The 25,889-nt window shown below is 41.0% G+C and overlaps 1 protein-coding gene across 13 annotated transcripts in view; it reads left to right on the top strand.

Moving 5' to 3' along the window:
- The window catches only part of cacna1g (calcium channel, voltage-dependent, T type, alpha 1G subunit), a 316,565-nt gene that overhangs the window by 264,541 nt on the left and 26,135 nt on the right, over nt 1-25,889 (top strand). For 8 of the 13 annotated variants that reach the window (XM_025909653.1, XM_019362827.2, XM_019362823.2 and 5 more), the window contains 6 exons: nt 2,115-2,241; nt 2,968-3,093; nt 3,228-3,317; nt 3,796-3,988; nt 5,666-5,716; nt 22,684-22,835. In XM_025909653.1, the coding sequence (XP_025765438.1) occupies nt 2,115-2,241; nt 2,968-3,093; nt 3,228-3,317; nt 3,796-3,988; nt 5,666-5,716; nt 22,684-22,835 (739 nt within the window). Of the gene's footprint in view, nt 1-2,114; nt 2,242-2,967; nt 3,094-3,227; nt 3,318-3,795; nt 4,010-5,665; nt 5,717-22,683; nt 22,836-25,889 lie in introns of all 13 variants that reach the window. The other 5 variants (XM_013273535.3, XM_005448007.4, XM_019362822.2 and 2 more) reach the window with 4 other exon arrangements.

Here is a 25,889-nt window from a genome sequence, read left to right as displayed (position 1 = left end):
TAGGTAAATGGAATAATTTTAATCAAATGCTTTAAAATCCGCCATGAAAAGAAATATGAGTAAAACCTGGACGTCATTTGATCATTTTTTGTTTGTTTTTTTTACCAGAAATGACTACAGACAGAAACTGGACTTTGATCACTGTCATTACCAAGGGACTGAATGCAAACATGCTGTCAAAGAAAAGGAGAATGAATCCCAGGAGATATTCATAGTTGCACTCCTTGAGTACTAGTACCCTCTATAGGCCAGATGTGGAGCCTCAGCCTATTATGGCAGTGAGTCAAACACATTTGAGGCACTTTGTTCTTGAGCACATTACAGTATTTTGGACTCTCACAGAGACTGAACCACTAAATATTAAGACCAAATGTGAACAGGACCTGGGGTGTTCTTTTGAAGATGGTGAGTGGAAACCACAATGTGAGGGAGCACTACCAGCCACCACAAGGTTTTTCACTTTTAACAACAGTGCCTACTTACACCAGAAAGACACCAAAGACGCATAAATCCATTTCAAATTTTTGCCCAGGATACAAAATTATAGCCAATAACATGTAAAAGTTCAAACATTGCAAAGAGATTCTGAAAGAGATTCTCAGATTTGAGATCCCTCGCTCTGCTAGATTAACGTTTTTTAGACAACACATCCCATTTCCTGTTTGCCTGAAGAAAGAATGTGCAATGAATACTGGCAATAAATATGTCTACACTGATTAAAGCAATCTCCTCTGACATGTTTTCAGGCTGTGACATTGATTGGGTTCTGTACTCACATGTTGAAGCTTCAACATTTGGTTATTGCCATGTTTGTTTCTTTGCATCCAGACGCAGCCATGTTTAGACTACAGTGTGGAGCACAAAGGTGCTAATGCAAACTAGTTTCTTTAGCATGCTATAGCCATAAACGTTATAGTTGTAACTCACAGATATACTTACCTGTTTAACCTGCTGGGTAGTCTTTAATATAAAGCTTGCCTTCTTATTTTGTCAGATTAGAAATATACTCACAAAATGTGCTGATAATGGAAAAAGAATGAAGAAGTTCAGTTTAGTGAATTAGCTGAGGTTAAGCCTTATACCACATCTAATAGCTACACCTGTCTTCTCTAACTTTAGACCAAATGGATTAGTTATGAACAACAAAAGACAATTTAGCCCCTCCCCTCTAGACCACCACCTTCCTGTTACATGAAGTGACCACAGAGGTCCAAAACATTTCTGTATCTGCCTGTAAATAATGATTTATTATATCATAAACTCAATTTTCCAGTTTAAAAAAATCAAAAATTACTCCCTCAGTCTTGTCTTGTAGATTGAAACATTGAATTAACAAATAGTTAAAATAGAAAAAACCAGTGAAGTGCAAACAGGAAAAAAAGGGCAGCCACTGACTTGTAATTCTCTGATCAGGGCTACTGATCACTGCGACCTTGGTCAGTCTTGGCTCCTTATTATCTCATGTCTTCTCTTAATGTGCTATCGACTCTTCTATCACTCAACTGTCAGCCTGGAGAAAAACATACAGTGTAGACTAAGACAAATAGACAGTGGCAGAGAAAATTATCGCCTCAGTGGCTTTGGCTGCTGAGAAACTGTGTGGCAGTTTTTTAATCATCTGATCGCCTCAAATGTTTAGTGCTTGCTTGAAGAGAAAGCCCGTGCAGGCGAGCGCGTTGCCCATTAGGTTCCGTGTAGTATCTGTGTATTGAGTTTCTCCCTGTCAGAAAAGCACAGCTGCTGTGCAGTGCAGTGCCAGGTGCCCTGCTGGTGCTAATGAAGCATCCTCATCAGTCCAGTGGCTTAATTAGAAGACTCTGTTTCTTTGACTGCAATAAGCAAAGAGATGTGTTTTTAAAGAAAAGGAAAGAGGGAGCAAATGAGAGACGCGGCAAATAAACAAACTGCGATGGAGGGAGGGGCTGCGTGCATGTCTAAAAGTGCCTGAGGTGGAGGCCTGGGGGGTAGGGGGCGTGATGAAGTTGCGGGTTGGATCGCTGCGGGCATCCATTCTCCATCTGGTGTGAGCTGCACAGTAAGTGACCTAAGAGTGTCCTGCACAAACCCCCCCACACACATAGTGTACTAATACCCCATTGTGTGCCATGTTCCAGCGTGATCAGCAGAGCCCCGGGCCTGAAGCTGGTGGTAGAGACCCTGATGTCGTCCCTGAAGCCCATCGGCAACATCGTGGTCATCTGCTGTGCCTTCTTCATTATCTTTGGCATCCTGGGAGTACAGGTGAGAGGGGAGGGGGGGAGGAAATGGAGAGTATACGCACAGACCTAATGAGAAGACTCTGTAAGCATGCTTGAGCAATTTGACATGTGATTGAATGCTCGCGCAGGTAGCCACCCTCTGCCGAACCACCTTGGGCGTATGTACATCTGGAAGGGCTATCAGAAAAACAGCTATTTTTTTATGCACTCTCCGACTTATAACTCATAGGCCTGGACGCTTATGTATGCTTATGTGACCGCAATGAGTTTTCATGGCTAACAGCCCAAGGACCAATCCATACCAACAAGCTCTGAGGCCTTGGTGGAGTTCCAACTCCTGTTTGTCTGCCGTCAGGACACTAATGTCCTTTAACCATCTGTCCAAGTAAAGTAAGGTCATAAAGGGTTAATGGCTGTTATGACACCATGAGGCAGCAGTTGGAAAATTCACTCATGAAGTGCAGAATTCAACTTCCAGTGTTCCCAACGCTACCGATCCATATGTTGTCGCTCAGTGTCGATGTGCTTTTGGAGCTTTTTATAGCTTCAATAAAGAACATACACACTTTGGCAAAGTACCATATCACCCTAAATCGTGTAATATGAAATACATAAATGTACTCTCAGGGTTGAACTAAAGCTTTCAAAACCTGGAGTCCAATCACGGCAGGGTCGCCTATAAGCCATACAAACTTAACAGTGTTTTTGTGGTGGTTCAAATGTATGTGTGTGTGTGTTTTCTCCTCAGCTTTTCAAGGGAAAATTCTTCATTTGTCAAGGAGAGGATGTAAGGAACATCACCAATAAGTCAGACTGCTTGCAAGCCAACTATAAGTGGGTCAGACACAAGTACAACTTTGACAACCTGGGACAAGTAAGACATTAGAAATGTCAAGATTCCTGATGGACAGACGCATGAATAAAAAAAACTGATGATGCTGATCACGTTTTTCAACTGCTGCTAACTTTAGTCTGTGTTTACGTTTCAACCCTGTCATCCTTTCTCAGGCCTTGATGTCTCTCTTTGTGCTGGCGTCAAAAGATGGATGGGTCGACATTATGTACGATGGGCTAGATGCTGTGGGAGTTGACCAACAGGTAAATATTAAATTGCGCACACAAAATGATGGCAAGTCCCTTGGCTGTTCAATATAATTTCTGGATTTCGTCTAATACAGCCGTACCTGGCAGGCAGTCATTACTTAGAATGAATGATGAAGACTTCTTAATGTAAAAAAAAATCATCCGCATAGAGCTAAAAGAAGATTGATGTTTCCGTCTGCAGCAAGAGCCCAGCACAGAACAGAGCAGGCAGCAATGACAATAAAATAAGACACTGAAGAAGTCAGATACAGTATGAAAGGAGGAGGTGGGTTGCAAAGCAGGTTGCAGCTACAGAGCACTTGTGAGTAAGGTAAAGCAGCTTTGCCTTTTAGATGTGTGGAAGGGCATTACATGGGCCATCAGCTGACGTGGGCGGGCATCAACATCAGCTGATCTAAGTGGACTGCGTCTGAGCCCGGGTTTGCAGCCAGCCTGAATTAACGCCCTTCCCGATTTTTCTGTTGTTTTTCAGCCCATAATGAACTACAACCCATGGATGCTGCTCTACTTCATCTCCTTCCTCCTGATCGTCGCCTTCTTCGTGCTCAACATGTTTGTGGGCGTGGTGGTGGAGAACTTCCATAAATGCCGGCGCCACCAGGAGGCCGAGGAGGCCAAACGCAGGGAGGAGAAGAGACTGAAACGCATGGAGAAAAAGAGACGGAGTAAGGAGAAGGAGCTGGCTGGTCGGTAGTCTTTCCACATCTTTCTGAGTCCTGCTTGATTCGAGCTTGAGCCTTTTTTTTTCCTTTTTGCTTTTTAATTTGATTTGGCCGAATACGGAAAAACGCAATTAGCGAGCTAGTATCAAATATAGTTGCTACTCTGCGGTAGAACTCCCTTTCCTTCGACCATCCTCTTTCCCTTTTACCGTGAGTAAAAGGGAAAGAATTCTTAATCCAGTCTGGTGGTCACCTGCTCTGGCTCTGTAGAGTCTGCTGCAGACTGTGGAGGCTTTTCTTCGACCCCAGCAATAATTAATCAAGCTGGATGTTAAGAAAAGCTCCCACAATCGGCAGGTTCGCAGAATTAGGACTGATGACTGCTGGAGTTAGCCGCCACCCTTTCCCTCCTCCCTTAACTTGCCTGGTCTACCGTAGACACCGTGCTTGGGATGGCCCCTTGGAGCATGCCCAGTGAGTGCTGACAGATGGGGCTTGCATGGTGGTGGGTATACAGAGCTAGAGGGAGGGGGAGTCAATGATTTCATCACCGTGGCCCGAAAAGGAGATGACCCCCCCTCCCTTCCTCTCTTCTGCATGCGGTTTAGTACAGCCGGAGGAGCAGGGATAGACCAAAATCTGGAAGAAAAGGAGGAAGAGTTTCACCTGTAGCTTGTGAGATTTGCGAAGGAGTTAGAGCTAATTCCACGGCTGTCCCACCCTCACCTCCGGCTGTATAGGAGTTGATGACAAACTGCTTTTTTTTCTTTTTACCTTTTTTAATACTTTCCACTGCCTCCTACACCCCCCAAAACAGCGCTAGCTTCTGCTAGCATTACCCTTCTTGGGAATTTGAGGCCTATGCCTGTGCAGTATTTTGCCGAACCTAATTCAAAGGCACTTTTTTATATATCTCTATATTTTGTACAAGGAGCAGTGGACACTTTTTTTAAAGCCAAAAGGCAAAAAACCCAAACCTTTTCATTTCTTTTATATATATATAATTTTATTTGATAACCGGAATGTTTCCGTCGAGCTCTTGAGAAATACAGATGGAAATTGATCTTGCTTTTACAGGAGGTGTCCGCCAAGGCTATCTCATCCAATCAAGAAACCCACCCCCGACCCTGTCGCACACAGTCTACGTGTACACACAGTATATGTCAAGAGGCCCCTTTAACTCGTCTTCTTCCACATCTCTGAGTTTCTTTCCCTGCTTTTGTTTTTCTCCTTCTCTGATTTTTTTTTTCATTGAAACGGTTCTCTTCTTAATTTCTGGCTCAGTATTTTTTGCCAGGATACTTTTTTGTTTTGGTCTTTAGGGTGGCTAAAGGGCAAGATGTTGATTCCTTAGTAAAACGGCAATACGAAAATGAAAAGTTGCTTATAACAGTTGCAGTTGTAACTCGACAATTTGTAAAGCGGGTGTTTTTGAGACCTTTGGTTTGTGACATGTGAACGTTTTTCATCCAAAGAACTGGACTCAGAATCTCTGGAAAGACGAAAATAACCATAGGCACACAAACCAGCTTAACCTTTCATCGCTACCTTCTAAGCCTTACTCCATCCCTCTTTCCCTCTTTCTATCTCTTTGACTCTCTTCTGTCTCTAACTTTCAGCCATCTTTCCTTTCTCGCTTTCTTCGGCCTCTGCCTGACTAACACGCTCTCATTCCTCTAGATTTATTGGTTCCGGGGGTGAGTTGGGCCCTCTCTGACGGCACACTGAAAGGTACAGAGTTTCCAGCATGTTCTGTGTGTCCCTTTTTAAAACCCCACACTGCCACCGACCACGACCACCCATTAACGGTGGCTAGGGTTAATAAGTTCAATGATCACGGGAGGTAGGGCCCCATCTCGCGTCCCCGCCCCCCTGCCTCTCTCCCATCAGCTCTCAGTCCGCTGGACATGCTGTTACCTGTTTTCTCTGTCGTGGCTTTGTCTTTCACAGCTCTTCCACACCGCCCGTGATCCATCCACTGTTCACAGCACCGCACCGCTGCTGCTCCACCACCACCACAAGAAAAGAAGACTTTGGTGTAAAATTAAATTGGCAGGGAAACTCAGGTGGCGACAGGGAGAGAAGGGAAAAAGATGTTTCCAGATAAGAATTCCAGAGTTTCCTTTAGTGTTTTTCAGACAGACGTGGTGTAATTCTCTCAGTAGATGCTTATGATGCTCTTTTCTTTTAGTTAGAATAATATTTTCTCTCAACACCAAAGCCATTTTTGTCATTTGAAAGCGTGGTGACATTTTTAAAAGAAAGTGTTACAGAGAACTGAGAACATAAATGTGGTAATGGGCTTAAAAGTATACTTTAGCATAGCTGTGCTTTAAGCTAACTCTTATTGTCAGCATGCTAACATACGTAGATTCGATAAACGCAGTATTTGACATTTATATTATTTAGTTTACTGTTTGATTGAAACACAAACCTCAAGGTGTTACGGGAGGAAACTTCTCGAGATCACAATAGTAAACAAACGTTAACATAGAAGTTTAAGTAAGTAAAATGCTGTCGGTGGCTCTAGATGAAAAGTCGCTACCACACTCGCTACTCATCATCTTGAATTCAAACAGAACTGTAAATAATTTGTTCGATATTTCATTCTGAATGAAAGTGATCAGCTGATATGCAGAGCCATGAAGTTTGTAAAACCGGCCAAGAATCTATAAGCAGCTCTACTATGACTTTGAGATCTCAGCAATCTTTTGTTTTCTTGGTTTAGTGCAGTAAAGCTCAGATAAGCTTTACTACACCAGCATTATGTAGGAGTAGGTCACGGATAATAGGTGCTGATTTGTAAATAAGTGGACAGTATACAGTATATTTCTTACTATGCTGTGAACTATGCAGCTCATTCTCTTTCTCTTTATACTTTACTTAAAGATAGAACACATTGAAAGAAAGGTAGAAATGTAAAAGTGAGGTCAGAGGTCAAATGTGACCTGCTCTTAGTTGTAAACTATAATGTGATGTTAAGAATCCCCATATACCAGATCTTTCCCTACATTTTGCCAATACAAACAAAGGCAGCTGGATTTTAAGCAGAATTTTAAAGATAAAAGACATTTTTATAAAGGTTTGACCTTAACTGACCTTGAGGAGAGGTCATATCATTCCCTGTATGCCTATATATTGTCAATACAAGCAATGGCAGTAAGAAAAATAGTTTTAAATAGCTCTGTGTAAGATTTTTATTATTTGACCTTCAAATCAGCCTACCTAATTTATTGAAGGAGACGTCAGAGCTCAAATGTAACATGACATTTTAAATCTTCCTGCAGTACTTTTCATATGATAACAGGACACACCACACTCATAAGAATCGTAGTTTACAAGTTGACGCTACCATGCCAACTCTTACTGATCAGCAACAAAATATGGTAAGCTACGGAGATGAATTTCTGCGAGAACCCGGGTAACTTTTGTGAGATCTCGCAAAACTTCATCTTTATGGGTTTTTTTCTCCAATGTCCCTTGTGGGGCTCCGTAGTAAGCACATCAAATAAACAGGGCCTGGATTTTTCTATTCTTAATGTTTTATAAAAAAGTCTTAATTTTCTCGGTTTCCCCCGCTGGTATCAAAAACTGCACTGAGTATTTCAGCATCAAGTTTGAAATTCTAGTACTGCAAGTTGCGACAAGACTAGATGATAATACCAATCCTTTTTTGTTTTACACCGTTTACCATTTACTAACAAGTTCTGGCAAACGTATTCAGTACTGACCAAAAAAGTTACTGACCTATCAAAACCAATAGGAAATAAGCTCAAGACCAGTTTTAGTTACTTAGAAGTATTCGTTAAACTTTAATAATGTTTTGCATTTCTGTCTCTTGCATTGTGTCTTGTAACGTCAGCTCACTGCTGTCACTATAGATCGGTACCAAAAAGGTACAGGTAAAATCATCTATTAAGGCTTACCAGCCTCTATTAAAAGGCCACAGAGATTCAATCAAGAAATTTTTGTTATTTGGTCCCTGAATCTTTGCTCAGTTCAGAAATCTACATTTAGGACATCCAGAATCAGAATGTGTAGATGTCGCTATATTAAACTGCAGCAAACTGAAATCAGCTCCAGCTTGTTTCGCTCAAGGGTTTAAACTGTTCCTTTGGTCTATTTCTAGTTTATCACGTGTGCATCGTTATTAAATAATGATCTCAAATAGAATAAAAGAATGTCCGATTCACTAGGAAACACTACGTGCAAAGGTCGCATCGGTACGAGTTGTGATTAGCTGGGAACACAACAGGTTTGTTCACAGCAGCTGCCTCTTGTTGGGCATAAAAGGTCATCCTGGGGCGGTGTGACCACTCTGCCTGAATTGTCACAAGTAGTTTCCATGGAAATCTGCTAAATGTATTGTTATGAAAGATGGAAGCTGCTGAGATCTTGTGTAATGAGAGTTTGTGTGAGTAGGCTCAGCTATATCCCGATGGTCCCATCATCGCCTCGGTTTACTTACAGCAGGTAAGCGGGAGTGGTGTCTGTTAATTTGCAGCACGTTCCTGGAAGGTAGACCCGGCTGTGTTGCTTTGTATTCTTGTGTGCATATGAGTGTGTCAGGGAGCAGATGGCTGCAAAACAGGTTGTGAAATATGCAGGAGCAGCTATCTCATCCTCAAATCCCCCCCCCTCCTCTCAGTGTGGATGAATGTCTGACCCCCACAGCCTCTCTGTTGATCCTTTTTTGCCTCAGTCTCTTGTAACATTTAGGTAGTTTTACCCAAAAGGAAATTACAGCACTGACACAAACACACAAGTCCCACAGAAAAACCATGCCTGCACACTGTGTATGTGTGTTTGAGGTGTCCGGCACACTCCACATGTGTGGGGTCGTTATCATGTGTAGAGACTCGATGGAGGAGAGGAACACAGAGAGAGGAAAAGAGGTGATCAAGGAGGTGCATTAAGATTTCCACTGATGATGCAGGGACGAGGAGAAGATATGCACGTGGGTGGAGGAGGTGGCAGAGTTACACAAACACTGTATCAGGCTGTAGTAATGCAGTGATGTAAGCACAGACAGGTGCACGCTGAAGAAGAAGTGGTGATGCGTTGTGACATGCAGAGAGCGAGCGCAGGAACACACATTCAGTCGGACTCGCTTCACCTCAGGCTAAATTTGAAACCTTGCCCTGTTGTTGGAGTTGACTTGTTGTGTTGAGTCACAGTCAGCTGGCTCTGGCAGACACATCAAGTGAAGCTACAGTGCACTGCATGGTGTATGCAGCAAATTGTAAATATAGCTGCGTGCTGCTTCCTCCCTCTCGAGGAGCTACCACAATGATAGCGTTCTGGATCTTTTGACACACAGCGGCTTGCATCAGGGTAATGATGCTCTTAGTGTTGATGCCTGAGTCTATAGGCTGTTGGCTGTGATTATGCAGCCATAGTATTAAATGTAGTCAAAGTTACTCTATAAAAAACTCTATAATGTCTTTTACAGTAACAATTTGAAGTTTGTGGACCTGAGAAGAAAGGCCCAAGTTCCCAGAGCCCATTGTGTCATCAAATTAGTGTAGAAAGTCTAAAACTGAGAGGAATTCTACTTTCAAAAAATTGTAGGGTTGCAAAGGAAATCAACATAATTTCACTGCACTGCTTGGTTAATTCTGCAGATCTGCTCGTTATCTGTATTCCATACTTCAAAGTAGCCAGATAGCTACATTTCATTACCTCTGTACATGTTATAGAGCTACCAAAAATACTGCTGTAATACTGTTTAAAATGTATATTTTATACTGAGGAACCAAAACGCTACCTTCTTATACAGGAAGCGGTCAAACCAAATGGTAGAGTTATAAAGCAAAAGCTAAACAATTAGAACAGAAACTATGAAACAAAGCCCAAGACATTCACTTCCTCTTAGATGAAGTTTTTACCCCTCATTCTGAAGGATGATGGGGCTTTCGGGTGGCTTTTAAAACAGGATGTTTAAACTGACACCAGAGGTGCTAAAAGTCTTGGACAGTGATATAAAGGTGATGTACCAAACTGTAATGATAGCTGAAATAAGAGTAATGAAAAAAAGAGATGTATCCTTATAGAGGCATCATTCTAAAATCCACAGTAAGTTTATAGAACAATATCTTTAATAAAACAATAATTTTCTTGTTCTGTTGTAGTATCTGCTTCTAGGATTATTTAAGTGTGTTTACATACACACAATACGGACCATGCAGTGTAAGTGTAGTTCTGTGAGGCTTAACAGAGAATAAAAGTTGTAATTAGAAGGAGCACAGAGGAAAGTAACAGGCACGGTTTAGAGAAAAGCTTTGAAATCTGCAGTATATTTGAAGGTGAATGTGTTGTGAATTTGTAAGGTGATGACATGCTAACTGTTTATGACTAGAATTTAAAGTCGTTCTTTTAATTTGCATGTGTTTGTGTGTTCGTGTGTGCGCACCATACTCCTGCTATAAGTCAAGTCTGAGGGAACCGTGGTTCTGTCGTGTTAACAGATGGCCCTCGGCTTCCCAAACACGCCGAACAGATCGCGCTGTATCCCAAGCAGCTCTGGCTGGGTCAGCCCCCACATGAATTCACTCTATCATAACACACTTGTCATCACATCTCACCCCAAACAGTGAGCTGATCAAGAAATACAAGTGCAGGACAGCGTAATATAAACCCAGAATGCTGCAAACAGTCGCACACAAACATGGCTATCTGTATACCTTCACATTGACTCTCTGCTGTTTACATCTTAGGTTTAACAGCTGTCCCTTTTTGCAACTTTATCTTTTTGATATAGGATTGCATGATTTTAACACTGACCACATATGTTTTGAGCCGTTTCCATCTCTGTTGGTGGTCTCACGTTGCTGTGGAAACTGGCATATTTAAGAGCTGATTGCCAGCTGATACTTTTCTGTAAATCAGCCTCCTACTCTGAGCCCAACAACAACACTTTCATGCTGTTTATCCACTAACCTTTGTGTTGTGGAACATGGCAGATTAACATTATTATTATTAATATATCCTGTGAACTAAATGCAATGTCATTAGCAGCAGATTGCCTTAGTAAATCTAGTTTTTATTTTAGTTAACGAAAAAAAATGTTCAAATCTAGTTGTCATTTTTAGTTTTGTATTACTTAACCATAATAACCTTCTTCCTCAATCAACTGCGTTAACATCAGCATAAAACCTGTGTGCCAGGAGCTTCACTGGATGGGTTTCCATGGTTAAGCAGCTCCTGTAGGTGTGATGTGTAGATGACCCAGTAGTTTTGTCCATATCCGGTCTTTAAGTCTGACGTCATTAGCTGTCTGGGCCCAAACTCTGCTGCAGGTCCCAAAGTCAAACGATCACTGCAGGATCACTGAGTTGAAAAACTGTCTAAATTCTTTCATCTATAATAAAATGATCTGTGTGGCTGCTCTACCAGGTGTAGCAATTAAGTTTAACACCCAGGCATCCATGAAAACGGAATTTATTCAATTTAACAGAGTTAGAAGTTAGCAGGAAGTTAGCTCGCTAGTTTCCATCCAAATATAATATACCATGTTCAGACTGAGAAATTTCTGAAACAAATTAAGACGTACAGCTCTGCTATCACTTCCAACATAAATGAAGACAAGAAACTAAACAGCAGTGACGTTTGTAGGGTTACTGAAGTTGGGCTAGCTGGTATATAATGATGTCCTACGTGATCGCTAGCGACACAGCTATGTGAGCATAATATAAACAGTGAAGCTGGAGGATGAACGCTAACTTTTTTGCACTCGATAAAAGTTAACGTGAAGGTTCCCGATGGTTAGGGACAAATGCAGTCGCATGGCAGGATGCTGTAAATGGACCAAACTTCACAACTGAGATAATCCACAATACAAGGTTAATCATTAATATACTGCTGCATGTGCTGGGCTGTAGTTACATCGTAAGGTTTTAATAACTGAGCTTTAAAATGAACAGCGGTAATAAAAACCGAGAGAGGCCGACAGTGATCACTGACTGTTTTTAGGGGATTTTTGATATTAAATAGAACAAGATACAAAGCATTAAAACATGTTAAAAACACAACAGCCTTATTAAACACAGAGTAGTTTGAGCCCAAAAGCAGGATGCATCATGTCATCGCTTAAAGACCGGATAGTGAACACTTGTACATTCCTATAATAAGCTCATATTTCCCCATGTAGATTAATGAATTTCATGTTTATTTTTTTTGTATAAATTCAAGTCACATATAGTAATAAGTTAAAAAAAACAAACAATGTAATTAGTATGCTCTACTGCAGCGGTCCCCAAACCCCGGGCCATGGACTGGTACCGGCCCGTGAGTCATTTGGTACCGGACCAATCGTTATTGTTATTTTTTTTTATCATTTTTATCGTTAACTCGGTTTCCCTGGGTCTTTTCCTGTGTGTTATAAATAAATCTTCTTTTTTTTGTACCGGTACTGGTTGTATTTATCCGTGACACCTTAAAGGCCGGTGTCTTTATTGTCGGACATAAACCAGTCCGTGGCGCAAAAAAGGTTGGGGACCGCTGCTCTACTGAGTTCTTAGGCTTTTTTTTCACTGAGCTCCAAATGCATGTAAATGTATATCAAGGTTCACAAAGTTTTCCAGCTTTTTTAACTTCTGACACCAAATATAAGGACACATTTTGCTTAGCATCACACAGTGGAAGTTTTTAAACTGAAGGGAAAACTTGACAGGGCTCCACTGCGTCCCCACATATATAACGGTTTCTCTATTTGCAAAAAGTGTGCCCACAGCGCTGCAGATAACTGTGAAGGCGGTTGATGTGGACAATATGACTGTTGTATTCTTCATGTCGAGTTATAAAACTTTGCCATCTTAAGTTGGGTAGTTTATTCTTATGTCACGCTACTAATCCTTGTTGTCGACACACGTCCAGCAGTTAACAAGAACACAAGGATAAAGGGATCATCCCCTCTCACGTTGGTTCCCCTGGCACCAAAAACATACACTGTGACATCCAAAAAACATTAGCGTGGGTACACAAAGCAGCTTGACATTCCATGAATAGCTTTCTTCATCTATTAGCTTGGCGCGCGCACACATATACACAAGGAGCCACACAAAGCCACCCGGTGCCAATCCATAGCTGTATCTGGGTCAGCGCTAACAGAGATGAATCGAACAGAAGTTTCACATCGCCCCTCTTTCTTTCTTTCTATTCCATCGCTGTAGAAATGTAATTAATAACTGCAGCACTTTAGGGAGAGGGTGAATGGGAGAAGGAAGAGAGGCAACAAAAAAAGTCTCAGAGGGGAGCAGGATATGGGGGAAGGAAGTGAGAGACAGTTATGTATCTTGGCAAGAAATCCCAGAGATCCACCTCAGGGGTGTAAAAGTTTGATGCCACAAGGTGTAAGTAGCAGTGTTTAGTGAAGTGTTAAATGCGATGAATCTTTCATAACTTTTGGCGGTTAGCAACAACTGGATGCTGTGTTACCTAGAACAGTATCCTAAACTGTAATAATATGTTTTGAAGTTACCTCATCCAGGATGCAGTGAATGAAGCTAATTTGTTTTAGTGCAATATTACATATATTCATTCATCTCTGCTTGTGGTGGTGTGAATGAGGGATGATTGATATGTAGTGAAAAAAGCGAGAACGCAAACTCAGAAATCAAAAAGCGTCAAATGACTAATGAAGTTCATTCATTTGCACAGAAGGCAGCGTTTTAACTTTAATAAATGCTTCAACTGTTCTGACAGAGCATGTAGTAATTACATAGGTTGACTGAAAAGCTGTAAGTAATTTGTGGGAGCTGCGGGGGGGGGGGAATGCGCCAACAACACTCACTATGAATGTTTCATGTTGGAAACTTTCTCCATGAATATTTCATCTGCAGAAATGTCAAAAAGAGAGCAGCATGGAGCAGAGTGGGCAGACAGCCTAATATTGTAGCGCTGCCCTGCTGCACCGAATGTAGTGATGAAAGAGACATGAGGCAGATTTTTTTTTCTTATTTCTCCTGGGCAGAGTTATTTATGCAGAGGGCCATAACTAAAAGCTGTGTCTTAACCATTGTGTGTGTTTGTGTGTGTGCGGTGCAGTCAAGAAGAAACACTCAGTCGGAACGCCAAACGCTGTGTCATGAGCTGCACGTGTGATTGAATCAGGCTCATTGTTATGTTTGGCCAGGTCAAACAATATCATTTGACCAAATATATTTATGACATTTTTCCACTTTTGTGTAGTTATGGGCTACTTGGTGGTAAAATATTCACTAGCTTTTCTGATTTATTGTACTAACTGGGGCAAGTTAGCATAACAGCTGATGTAAGTTTTAAGTTCTGCAGGTGATCTGCTAACAATGCAAAGACCAGTGCAGTCTATCAAAAGCAGCACAGATATTCAGAGTAAGGACTCAGTAAAGAGCTGCAGGGTAGAGCTAGCCTTGGCACAGCACTCATAGCTTTGAGTTACCCATCTGCAATAATTACGTGCTTGTTCTGATAACAAATCCTTTTTTTTTCTTGCATTATTATTTTGACACAATTTTCTGTAAATTACCTGCTGCAAACCTTACTAATTTATGATTCATTTAAATACTCTTCTCCCCAAATTGTGTGTGCTAAGGAGGAAACTTGTAAAATACTTACAATACAATAAGGCCAGCTGTAAAAAAAAACACCCAAAATACTTAATTGCATAATCTCGTTAAAATGACGTTAACGCCATAACCGCATTAACACGGCAAATCTCTATTAGCGAGTTAACGTGGATCACCCCGTGCGTGGAGCTGCACGATGTCGACGTATTAGCGCAGTTAGCTCGTAAACGCGTTAGTGCCGTGGAGCTAACGTGATTTTAACAAGATTAACGCTGACAGCACTAATAATTTAAAAAAATTTAAGCACCAAAGAGAGCCCAGTGTGGTCCTTGATTCTTAGTGATGTAACCAGGATGATTAACTCAAAGCATAAATACAGTGTAATATAATATGTGTCATATACCATCTTCACCAACTTTGTTTAGTTTAATAGCTTAGCAAGTTTGTGTGAAGCTGATAGAAACATCACTGATTGGTCGTTAATGTTAAATTTGTCAAGTTTTCATCAACCAAAACCTCTAACAAAGAAACGTTTTCTTGCAAACTAAAACAGAGTAAATGACATGTCGTCGTTGATGGTAACAATATTGATAATCCCTCAATCAAACTATTGGAATGTCAATGAAAATCTTCAATCTTGTTTACCATTTTCAGATTTTGTGCACATATTTCTGCATAAATGCAGGAGTGTTGAAGGATTTTAGCATTCTTGTTGATTCAGGAACATGTGAGAATTTTAGCTTTTTGCCTAATAAAACAAGTGGAATCACAGTCTGTCAATGTCTAGTGCATTGTTGTAAAAGCTTACTCGGACGTTTCATATGGGACCTTTTTCTTTCTGTTCTTAAAGGTAGATTAGAGATTGTCTTAAAATATGTATCAGTCTTTAGCAAGTATTGCACATCTATTATGGAGATATTTTGTGTGGTTTACAGCTGTATGATGAGTGGTTGTATGAAAGTGTAGACAAAGACAACAAGTTGGCATCAAATATCAAATCCAGCCTTCGCCCAAGAAAGGCTGAAGACATTAAAATCAAGGTCTTGCTGTTGTGCATATTGTCGCTGCCAGCATAAACACAAGTACAGGTAAAGGAGGGTTAAACGCAGTCATTATGCTGTTATAAAGCTTCCCATCCGTTTTGTATCTTGTTCTCACCGTTTTCCCTGTTACTCCGCCTTCCACTCACTCTGTCCAATTGCTTGCATTCACCATTCAGTCCCCCATTTCAATTGGTCCATCCTGCTCAAGTATGACTCAGAAAGGTGTGTCAGTCTACTATGTGAACCAGCACAATGTGTGTCAGTGTGGGTGTGTCAAAGAGTGCTGGCGCGAGTGGGTGTTACCATGCCCTGTCATTTTGAATGATGTCATGTTTTCTTATTTACCTCTTCTCCTCTGGACTTTTCAGTTTGCTCTGCTGTTCCTCTGCGCTGCTCCCAAATCTGATGCGAATTCCGTCCTTTGTCCTTCTTTTTCTCTCCACTGTGTCGCTTCCTGTGTCTTTTGATGTTCTAAGCAGGACAGCAGAGCATTCAGGAATTCCACTTAAATCTTTTTTTGACTGTAACTATTCATGTTGACAATCTTTTTTTTCTTTTTTTTTAGACTCAGTGTTTGCTGGATATCAAAAATGGACATCCGGTCCTTGACAATGACGGTTGACATATTTTTTTCCGGCAGACGCTGAGTCTCAAGGTTTATTACTGAACCATTCACCATGAAGGATAGGGGCATAAAAGCAGCCACCGCATCCACCCAAACACCTGCCCCATAACTGTGTTACTTATTTCCGTCCGACCTTTAAAATGCATCGTTGCTGCTTTTACGTCCCGTGTCCTGCTCTTCCCTTCACAGCCATTCCCATTCCAAACTTTTAAGTCCACTTTAATCCCTACATCTCATCCTTTACTTCCATCCATATCAATTCACACTCCTTATACCACTATTCCAATCAGCTGTAAATGTCTGACAGAGCCTTCAGATACATTGAGAAGCGATCCAGCAGCCATTATGCCAATGAATCAAAGCCAGAGCAGTGCCTCGTATTGTTTTCAGATTCATTGTCAGGCCTCCTTTTCATGAGAGTAGTCGACACGGCATCCTTTCCACCTCACAGCTTACTCAGGACACCCTCACATGATCACCAGGTTCTGAGAAACTTTAGGCCCTTTTTGTTCCAGAACCATACGTCACATATCCAATCAAACCCTACCTGCCCTCACCCACACGGTCACAGGATACCCATAGTGCTGTGCTATGGGGTTCTTTACCCATCAGTCCGACAACCAAGGACCCTTATTTTGTCTGTATTTCCCAAAACAAGACCACCTCGAAAATGTATGCCTTCATGTTTTTGAGTGTGGCCACGTCCAAAAGCAACTGCCAGGCCAAAATCCTAATCTTTTTAATGCCACCTCCCACAAAGGAGATGGTGAGTAAGGGAAGGTGAGTAAATAAAGAGGAAAACTTGGTCTTTGAGTTGTTTTTGGACAGGGAATTGTTTATGTCCTGTTTATTCTAAGAGTTTTTTCCTCTTGTTTGACAGACCCTTGGGCAAAATTTCAGCAGGGTTTTTAGATCTCCTTTAGATGCACTTAAAATCATTAAAGTAAACCTAAAGCCAAATGTCCACTTGATTGTGGCTCTGCATTCGAGCTGAGCTACATTCTTGTAGTGCATGCAGGAAATGTTTCAGGGGTGGAGCATCATCCAGCCTCTTTTCTAAGATACTTTTAATTTTCTGTATTTTACTCTTTTAAGTGTGCCAACAAATGCTTTGGGGTAGTACTTTAACTACTGGTTGACCTCAGAACCTTGTAGCCACTGATAAAACTCATAACCTCAAATGTCTATCCTTAACTAAGACAGCTTGTTTGAGATGGAGGTTGTATTGAGGGCCTTACTAATGACTAAGGCACTGTATGCTCTAAGTTGAATAAGGATGACTTTTATCTTTTGTCCTGCCTCCCTCCTCTCACCTGCTCTCACCCCTAGCTGTTCGCAGCAAATTGCTGCCCCTCTGTGAGCTTCTGCTGGAGGTTTCTTCCTGTTAAATGGGAGTTTTTCCTTCCCACTGTCACCAAGTGCTTGCTCATAGGAGGTTGTGTGATTGTTGGGGTTTTTTATAATTGTAGAGTCTTTAACTTCCAATATAAACAAGGTGACTGTTTCGATTTAGTGCTATAAAATAAATTGAATTGAATTAAATTGAGCAGTTTAGTTGGTAATAATTGTAATAGTTTGGTCTCCTCTAAGAAGGCAACATTTGTTTCGTGGCTAACTCTTTTTGAATGTTTATAGTTGTGTTAATAACACAAATATTATCGTTAATTATTTTTATCAGTACAGCAGCAGCATGGGGATGACTGGGGATAAATTGCAAACATATGACTTTTATAACTAACAACTAAATGAACATTTATTTCTATATAAGCTCCATTAGCTAGGCTACTAATAATAATGATATTTGTAATCAACAATATTAAATCATTTTCCAATAAATATAGACATTATAGATTCTTGTCCTCCAATTGCAATAAAGCTTATTCATTAGTACAGACACAATGACATGGAGTCCCTCAAGACAGACCTGTCATCTCAAAGAATGGAGTCAGTCTCAGATTACGTGATTTTTCTTTTTCATTTTTACAATTTTTCTTTATACAGCACCAAATTAAAACAACAGTCACTTCAAGGTTCTTTATATTGTAAAATAAATACTCTGTAATAATTCAGAGTACACCCCAACAATCAGATGACCCCGCTATGAGCACTTGGCGACAGTGGGAACGAAAAACTCCCTTTTAACAGGAAGAAACCTCCAATAGAACCAGACTCAGGGAAACAGGACAAAAGACAGACTGTGGATCAGAGCCAGAGTTTAATAACAATAACATGATGATGAGACAGAAGAAACTGAGACAGGCTAAAAAAATTACTAAAATTATTATGAAATGATAACATTTTTGGGTAAAAAACTCATAAAGACGGATGAATGAAGCCATTTGAATGGCAACAGGTGCTGTGCTCAGCTAAGACAAAGATGCAGCTTAACGCAGCCAGATCTGGTGGACATTAACTGTAAAAGTAATGAAGTTGAAGTAGAAATAATTGTAAAGTTTTATTCTGAATGAACCCCCAGCATTTTCAGGGTTCATTTTAACCTAACAGGGAGAACAGCAGGCATAAGAAGCTCTAAGTCCCTGCCCCTTTTGCCCTGGCTGGTCCTGTTACACTTTTACACAAAAGCGGTGTCGCGAATGAGGATGGAAGTGCAAAGAGCAGATGCCGGGACCTTCACGGGCGGTCGGTCACGGCCCCTCTGTGCATTTGCGCTCATCCTCATTCCCTTTCAAAGCTCAGAGAGGAGGCTCCACCTGCCACATCAGTGAAGGACGTGCAAGGAGAAGGTGAAGTGGAGAGAGAGGAAGCCGAAACAAAATCATTTTCCATTCCTCTGAATGTTTTGGTAGCCCAGCTGGCTTAGGGGAGCAAAAAATAATTGCCAGCGTGATCGAAAGCCGGAGTTGCGTGAGTTCTACTCCTCATTAAGAAGAAGCTTTCTTTTTCTCCAGTGGAGGCGAAAAGAGCAGCGGGAGTTAGGGCAGGGGAGCCGGGGCAGCCAGTGTAATTTGGCTCCCTAAACTTTCACCTTCTCTTCTCACACTTCATTCGCTATGCTCCTCCAGAGACTAGTTGAGTTTTAGCCAAACGGTTTATGTCTCTCACTTTCTTCTCCCTTATCCACATATCTCTTGTTGGGCCTTGCCCTTGCTGCCACATCCATAATGTTCAGGGCAGTCCTCGCTTACTTCCTCAGATCACTTTTTCAGGGAGAGGAAAGTGAGCCAAGCTTTAGCTAACTTTAGCTATGGTGTAGTAAACTTTTTCTTTACTCTAAAGGAATGTAAATAGGACAGTAGGACAAAAAAACAACATATTATGCAGACTATCTAAATGAATGAGAGGAGAGGATATAGGAGATGGGGTGGTAAAGCAAAAGTACTGCTCCTCTGTGTGTGTGTGTGTGTGTGTGTCTGTCTGTCTGGCGTAGCCGGCAGTGCACCTGCAGACGGTAAGTAGAGCAGAGTAAAAATAATGTTTGCTCATTCAGAGATGATGGACGAGCTCGTAAATGCAAACTCCCAGTGAATGAACCAAGCTGTTGCGTCCCCACAAGGGCCATACCTAACTGCCCCGTTTCAAAAAGCATGTGTCCCAGACATTTTACATCTGCTTTATCACTGTCTACTCAGAGGCCAAGTGGCGAAACATCCATAAGAGTTTGGGCGTTTATATATATAAATATATATGTAAAAAGTCGCAGACAAGACGAGGAAATGTTGGTGCGGAGATAATTCCGGGTGCCGTCCTGCTGCAAAAGCAAAGCAGGTGACGGGAGCGCGTCAGCTTGTGTTAGCACATTAATTTGAAAAGCCAGACCGCTCACACCAGAAGCCACATCGTTTTCACTGTCTGGCACGCACATGTCTGCGGTCAGACTTCCACCGCTGGCCGCCCCCGCGGTTCTGCCTGCACCACTGACATTCAGGTTCATCGCTCCTGCTGTCAATATCAATAATTACCAGCGGGCACAAAATTGGCTCTCAGCGAAGATGAACTGGAGCACAAATATAGAATGAGTTCACTTGAAGGCACTCGGTAGAGTTCAGAACTCAACAAGTCTTCAACTCTCCGTTATTTACCTCGACAGCAGCAAAGACAACGAAGCGGGTTTATTAGCAGAGGCAGGCCTTATTTCTTAATGTTCTGTGCCCATGAGTCTGACTTATCATATGTGACATAAACAAAAGTTTTCAGGGAGAAACTATTAAAAGTCAAACACCTTAACTTGTTTAAATATCCCCGATTTAGGGACATCTTTTGGGGCATGACCCTTTAGCCTCTTAGTTTTAGATCCCTATCTGTAAGTAAGACTTCTGACCTCTTCGTGCTCAGTGGAGGAGCGTTGTTGGCATTGTTGTGCATGCAAAAAGACATGCGTCCATGCTTTATTAAATAAATAAAAGAAATAAAAAATCAGCTTTCTCCTCTATCTTCCGTCAAACTCCACTATCTCGAATGACAGCAGAACTTCATTGAGGGCTTCCTTTAAGACTGCCACACATGAAACTACTAAATGGGAGGAACCAAGCTGACTGGTGAGCACCAACTGACCTTTCAAAATAAGAGTGGAATGTCAGTAAACTGATGATCTTGCACTGATAGAAAAGTGTAAATAAACTGCAAATGAAGCCAGGTCTTAATGATAAATCCCCACAGCACTGTTTGCACCAATAGAAGGAATAATAGATTAGACATATCACGTAACTGCATTACTCTGAGTTTCTATTTTTAACATCAGACTCGATCCTTAATTCCAGGTGCTGCAACTCTGCTAGTCTTTGTTTAGTGTGCTGTCAGTGAAAAGAAGAACCTCCCACGCAAAACTCTTACATCAAAAGCTTTTCAGCAGTTCCTATGACAGGACATCAAATCTTATAGGAAGTGAAAAGTGGCATTTTTTTAACACTGAATCACATGTTTTAGTTGTAATTAATTTAGCTGTAATTAATTAATGCAAACAGTATTTTTGCTGCTATGAAGGAGCACTTACATCAGATCGATAGGTCTGACCGCTTCCCTTTGTTGTATCGCTAAAGATCACGCAGCGAAAATGCTAAGGCATGCCACGCGTAATTATAACGTAGGCGGTTTCATCCACTTGAGCGCATTTTATCCAGCCTTTAACTGATGTGTCTGTGCCTGCAGTCAATTTTGAGGAGGCCATTAGCTGACTGTGTTGTTTTTATTTTGAAAATCACGCTTATATTTTAATTAGATTTGTGTCTTTTGTTTGTATTTAATTGGGAAAAATAGCCTAAGTCAAAGATAACAGTACTCGAACGCGCGATCATGTTAGTTTAAAGCTAAACGAGCAGCGCATAAGTTCTTCCTCCGTTTTTGTCAAGTCACGCTCAAAGTTTCTGAAGGGCAGCCAATCACTGGTTTTGACATTGACCGCCATAAATACAAATCTAAATACAGCATACAGTGGGATAGATGGAGCTCAACATTTATAACTTTGCACCTACTAAATTTTATATCATAAATACACATCTTGATTCCAATATATATATATTGATATGTGTGTCTTTTTTCTATACTGGTTTTCCTGATTCAATAGGGAACCCTGTAGGCACACACCATGAACGGCACACACATACACACTGGGAATAGTCTGACTTCAGCACAGCTGCAGTCACAGTTAATTGGGTAGACAGGGAGTGCTCACAACACCCAAAGGATTTTTTTTTTAATGTGTGTGTGTGATTCCCTTTTACATCCCTTTACTCGTGTGACCTAGAGCCTCTCCTTCACTGATGGAGTGTTAGGGTGATAGATGGAACGAGTCTCCTCTCTCTTCCTCACCCTAACTCCCAGCCTATCCATCCATCCATCCTCTCTGGACAAAAGGGAAGGGGTGAGGAATGAAGTGATGGATGAGTATGGAAAACTTTCCTAATGCGTTAATGTTCTTCTCCAGAGAGGAGGGGAGCAGAGGAGATAAGGAGAGGCCGTGTCACATGATGATCAGGGAGAAAGAGGGCGAGAGGGCCACGTCTCCAACCTGGAATAGCCCAACAGCAGCCGCCTCCCTGGAGTTTCTCTTTCAAACCCGCGTTGAGCACTTGCTGTTTGTCTCTTATCGTGTCAGAAGAGAGTTATTTAAAAAAAGAAAGAAAGCAAGAGAGAAAGAAAAGAAAATTTGATCAGAGGGGAGGGGATCTGATTTGATTAGTCGTGACTCCAGACCACAGGAGCGCTTGGCTGTAGTCTCTCTTTCTCTCTCTTCATTATCTGATCGGCCTTCTCTTTTTCCATCTCTTCCCATACTCTCATATTCTTAATGGGAGTCAGCCATTGTGAGTGACTTTAATGCACTGATGTTCCACTGACAACTTTCCTTTAAAACAAGGCTTCGTCGACTCCAGTCCTCAACACAGCAGCTCTACTGTATGTTGTCCCAGTATAAAACCTCCTGTCTCACTTTCTGAACATCACCTCCTCCTCCTTCTCCTTCTCCTCCCCCTCCTCCTACTCACCCCTGCCTTCACCCCAACTCCCCCAACCATTTCCCACTTCCAACAGAAGCTCAGAGTAAGCCCTACTACTCGGATTACTCCCCCACCCGCCTTCTCATCCACAAGATGTGCACCAGCCACTACCTGGACCTGTTCATCACCATCGTAATAGGCCTCAACGTCATCACCATGTCAATGGAGCACTATCAGCAGCCTAAGGTCAGATGTTTGGGAAAACACGTTGCTGGCTTGGCTCAGTCTTTTGGGGGGAAAAAAGAGAAAAAAAGTTTTACACATCTGTTTACATGTCAATCTAAAAGAAATCACTATGTTTGAATATTTATATGAATATAAATAAAAAATATTAATGTTAAATATTAAAAATTCCTTTGGATGTTCTTTTTCATGAGTGGTTTTTCATTACCAGCTCATATCAGTCACTTCAGATGATATAATGAATACAGTGCAGCTTCTCATAGTCCTACAGTTACAGACAAATGCACGCTCTTTTGTTGTGTCAGGAGTCTAATTCTTCAAATTTTGTCAATTCTTTCAAGTTTTGCTGCCATGAAAATAATATAAAAAGCTGATTATTGGCAACGCATGTTGGCTGTTAGACACTCCATTCCTTAATCTTCAGGTCAGTGGCGTCTAAAAACGAATGTTATTGGAATTCTAGTTCAGCCTTCCAGGAACATGAGGTTTATAGCTTTGAATGCTTTAGGAGACAGTGTCAGGTGAACAAGCCTTTCCAACGATAATAAAATACTAATGAAAAAAAAACAAAAACGCCTCACCAGTTCTTTGAACAAGGCTGAGAGAGGGATAAGGTCATCAGGGAAAACAAATGAAAGTTAGATAAGAACTGTAAAAAGCTTGGCTAGAAAGGCAGTGGTAAACTATAGAGGGAGGTCAAAACAATAAATACTGAATTTTTGGACAATCGGAGAAAAGAAAAAAGTCATATTAAAGGACTTTAAATAATGCTCCAAACTGTAGATAATTAAGGTAACCAGGTTTAGTCCAGATCCAATCCATTAAAGAAAGGTAATTTTATGTATCCTGAGAATCACTGAGGTCTGGTTATGGATTCTTAGGATTTATAGTCTATATTTTAATCACCATCAGGCATCAGGCTTTGCCAGCTGGGATTTCTCCAACACTCATTTTTGAAATATGAGTCCATCACTTCATGTATCACATTGTTGGCCAACTGCTTAATCAGAGAACTGTGGTGGATTTTTGGAAAATTAAAGGTGACTGAGTGGATAAAGTTGTATTTAGCAAGATGCATCAGATGTCAATGGAAAGTCAACAAAAGCATAGGATTGCATTACAGGGTGGATAAGGGCGTTGTAAGGCATGGTACATGAAATATTCTTAGCAACATGCTAAGAATATTAGTAGACAGTAAAAAATGACATGAGCCCTAAATTGAAGTTGTTTCTGAATTCTCTAAATATTTGGCCAGTGCCACAATATAATGTTTGAATTGTTGCCTCTGATTGCCATCACAGTGGATTTTAGATCAAACAATCAAATTTCAACTTTCAACTTTAATTCAGGGATTTAGTAAAAGCCTTGCATTAACTGTTGATGAATTATAGCCATTTTTATGCACGTTACCCCATTTTCCGTTGTTTCTGAGGCTGTTTCATGATCCAAAGCATAATACGTCATCTGTCAAACACGGTGGAGGCTGCCTGTGGAAGCGAGCCACTGTTATCTATTGATAATGTGACGTTACCAGGAGTAGCAGGATGAGTTCTACTGTATACAGAGCTGTGCTCTCTGTCACTGCAAAAGATTTTCATCCGTGTGTGGAGAGAGTTCTTACATTTAAAATAATGCTAGTTAGTTCAGTTACTTTTGAGCTTCTGAAAGTGGGGTACCACATGTCAAAACAGCTGTAACTTCTAAACAGTTACCACAGTTCAGCCAAGCTTATAATAAATCTGCAAGTCCTGCATTTGGGTCCTCTTTCTCTTCACACCTGACTGTGACAACCCTGAGGTCGCATCTTTATCATTTGATTTAAAATCTACTGTGGTCACAAACTGAGTCACTGTCCAAATATTTATGGAACTAACCATATAAAGCTGATCTCTGTCAGTAGGTACTAGAAAATATGTTAAGGTACAATAGAAGGTTTGGTGGTTTTAGAGCTGTGGTTGGTTAAACTGAATGATGTTTTCAATGAACCGTTGGTGTCAGATTAGAAGCTCTTTGGGTAGAATGTGGGGGTTTTACTTTTTAGTACAACAGAAGGTTGTTCTAACGGATACCCTTAAGAGAAACAGAATGTTGTTTGTTAGAAGGCATTAAGACTGAACAGTGTTATTGGGTAGGATAGAAAGTTTAGCACAACAGATGGTAGCCAGTACAGTGCAGCATCTCTGGGAAGAGTAAGAGGTTTGCTAAAATGCCTTTTGGTAGAAAATCTGGAATTTGTTTTTTGTTTGTTTATCTTTTACAACAACATAATTAGTAAAATTGTTATTAGATTTGCTGAGTATAGATATTAAATAATGTTAGGTAGAACTGAATGTATTTGGTTTGAATCAGAGACTACTTGGGAGTATGACATATCAACAGAGAGTGCTAGCATAAAAGGTTGTAATAAGCGTAAAAACAGAGATTTTCCTGCAGGAATCAATCAATGGTCTCTGACTGCTTTTAAAGTAGAACAGATTGTAGAAAGTAGAAAATAATAGATGGCTGGCATCAAGGGATTTATCACAAACTGGTGCCAACTGCTAGTCTATCCATTGCCACCAGTGAGACTTTAGTCCAATCCCTCCTGATGACCAGTTCCCTCCACAGCTCTCTGTTAAAGGTCAGTTTTTACATGCAGATGGGAAATGTGAATTCTCCCTCCAGCAACAAAAAAAAAGAAATGGCCACTTTGATTCTAATGAGGGAGGAACAGAGGGGATGGTGTGATCTATTCATGGAATGGCTAATTCTGAAGAAAGGACAGCCTTTGCATTATGGACCCTTTAGTATTTTATGCAAGGATTATAAAAGCATGAACGTGGTTTATTTAAGCTCTAAAACTAAGCAGCATAACAAGCCATTCAGTTTAAATCGGTGTTTTCCCATTAAAATATGAAAAAGATAGCAGCGAGGTGAGATCATTTCATTGGTTTTCTCTGCAGCTTCAGCACATTTCGATAAATAATGAAAACCACAGATCGCCATGGTGGAGTAAGAGAGAAAATTTAATGCCGGGTTTACAGACTTGTTAAAATGGATACTTTTGCACTTTATGAA

Source organism: Oreochromis niloticus, linkage group LG8 (genome assembly GCF_001858045.2).
Source record: "Oreochromis niloticus isolate F11D_XX linkage group LG8, O_niloticus_UMD_NMBU, whole genome shotgun sequence".
NCBI lineage: Eukaryota > Metazoa > Chordata > Actinopteri > Cichliformes > Cichlidae > Oreochromis > Oreochromis niloticus.
This window is presented reverse-complemented; position numbering and strand designations above follow the sequence as displayed.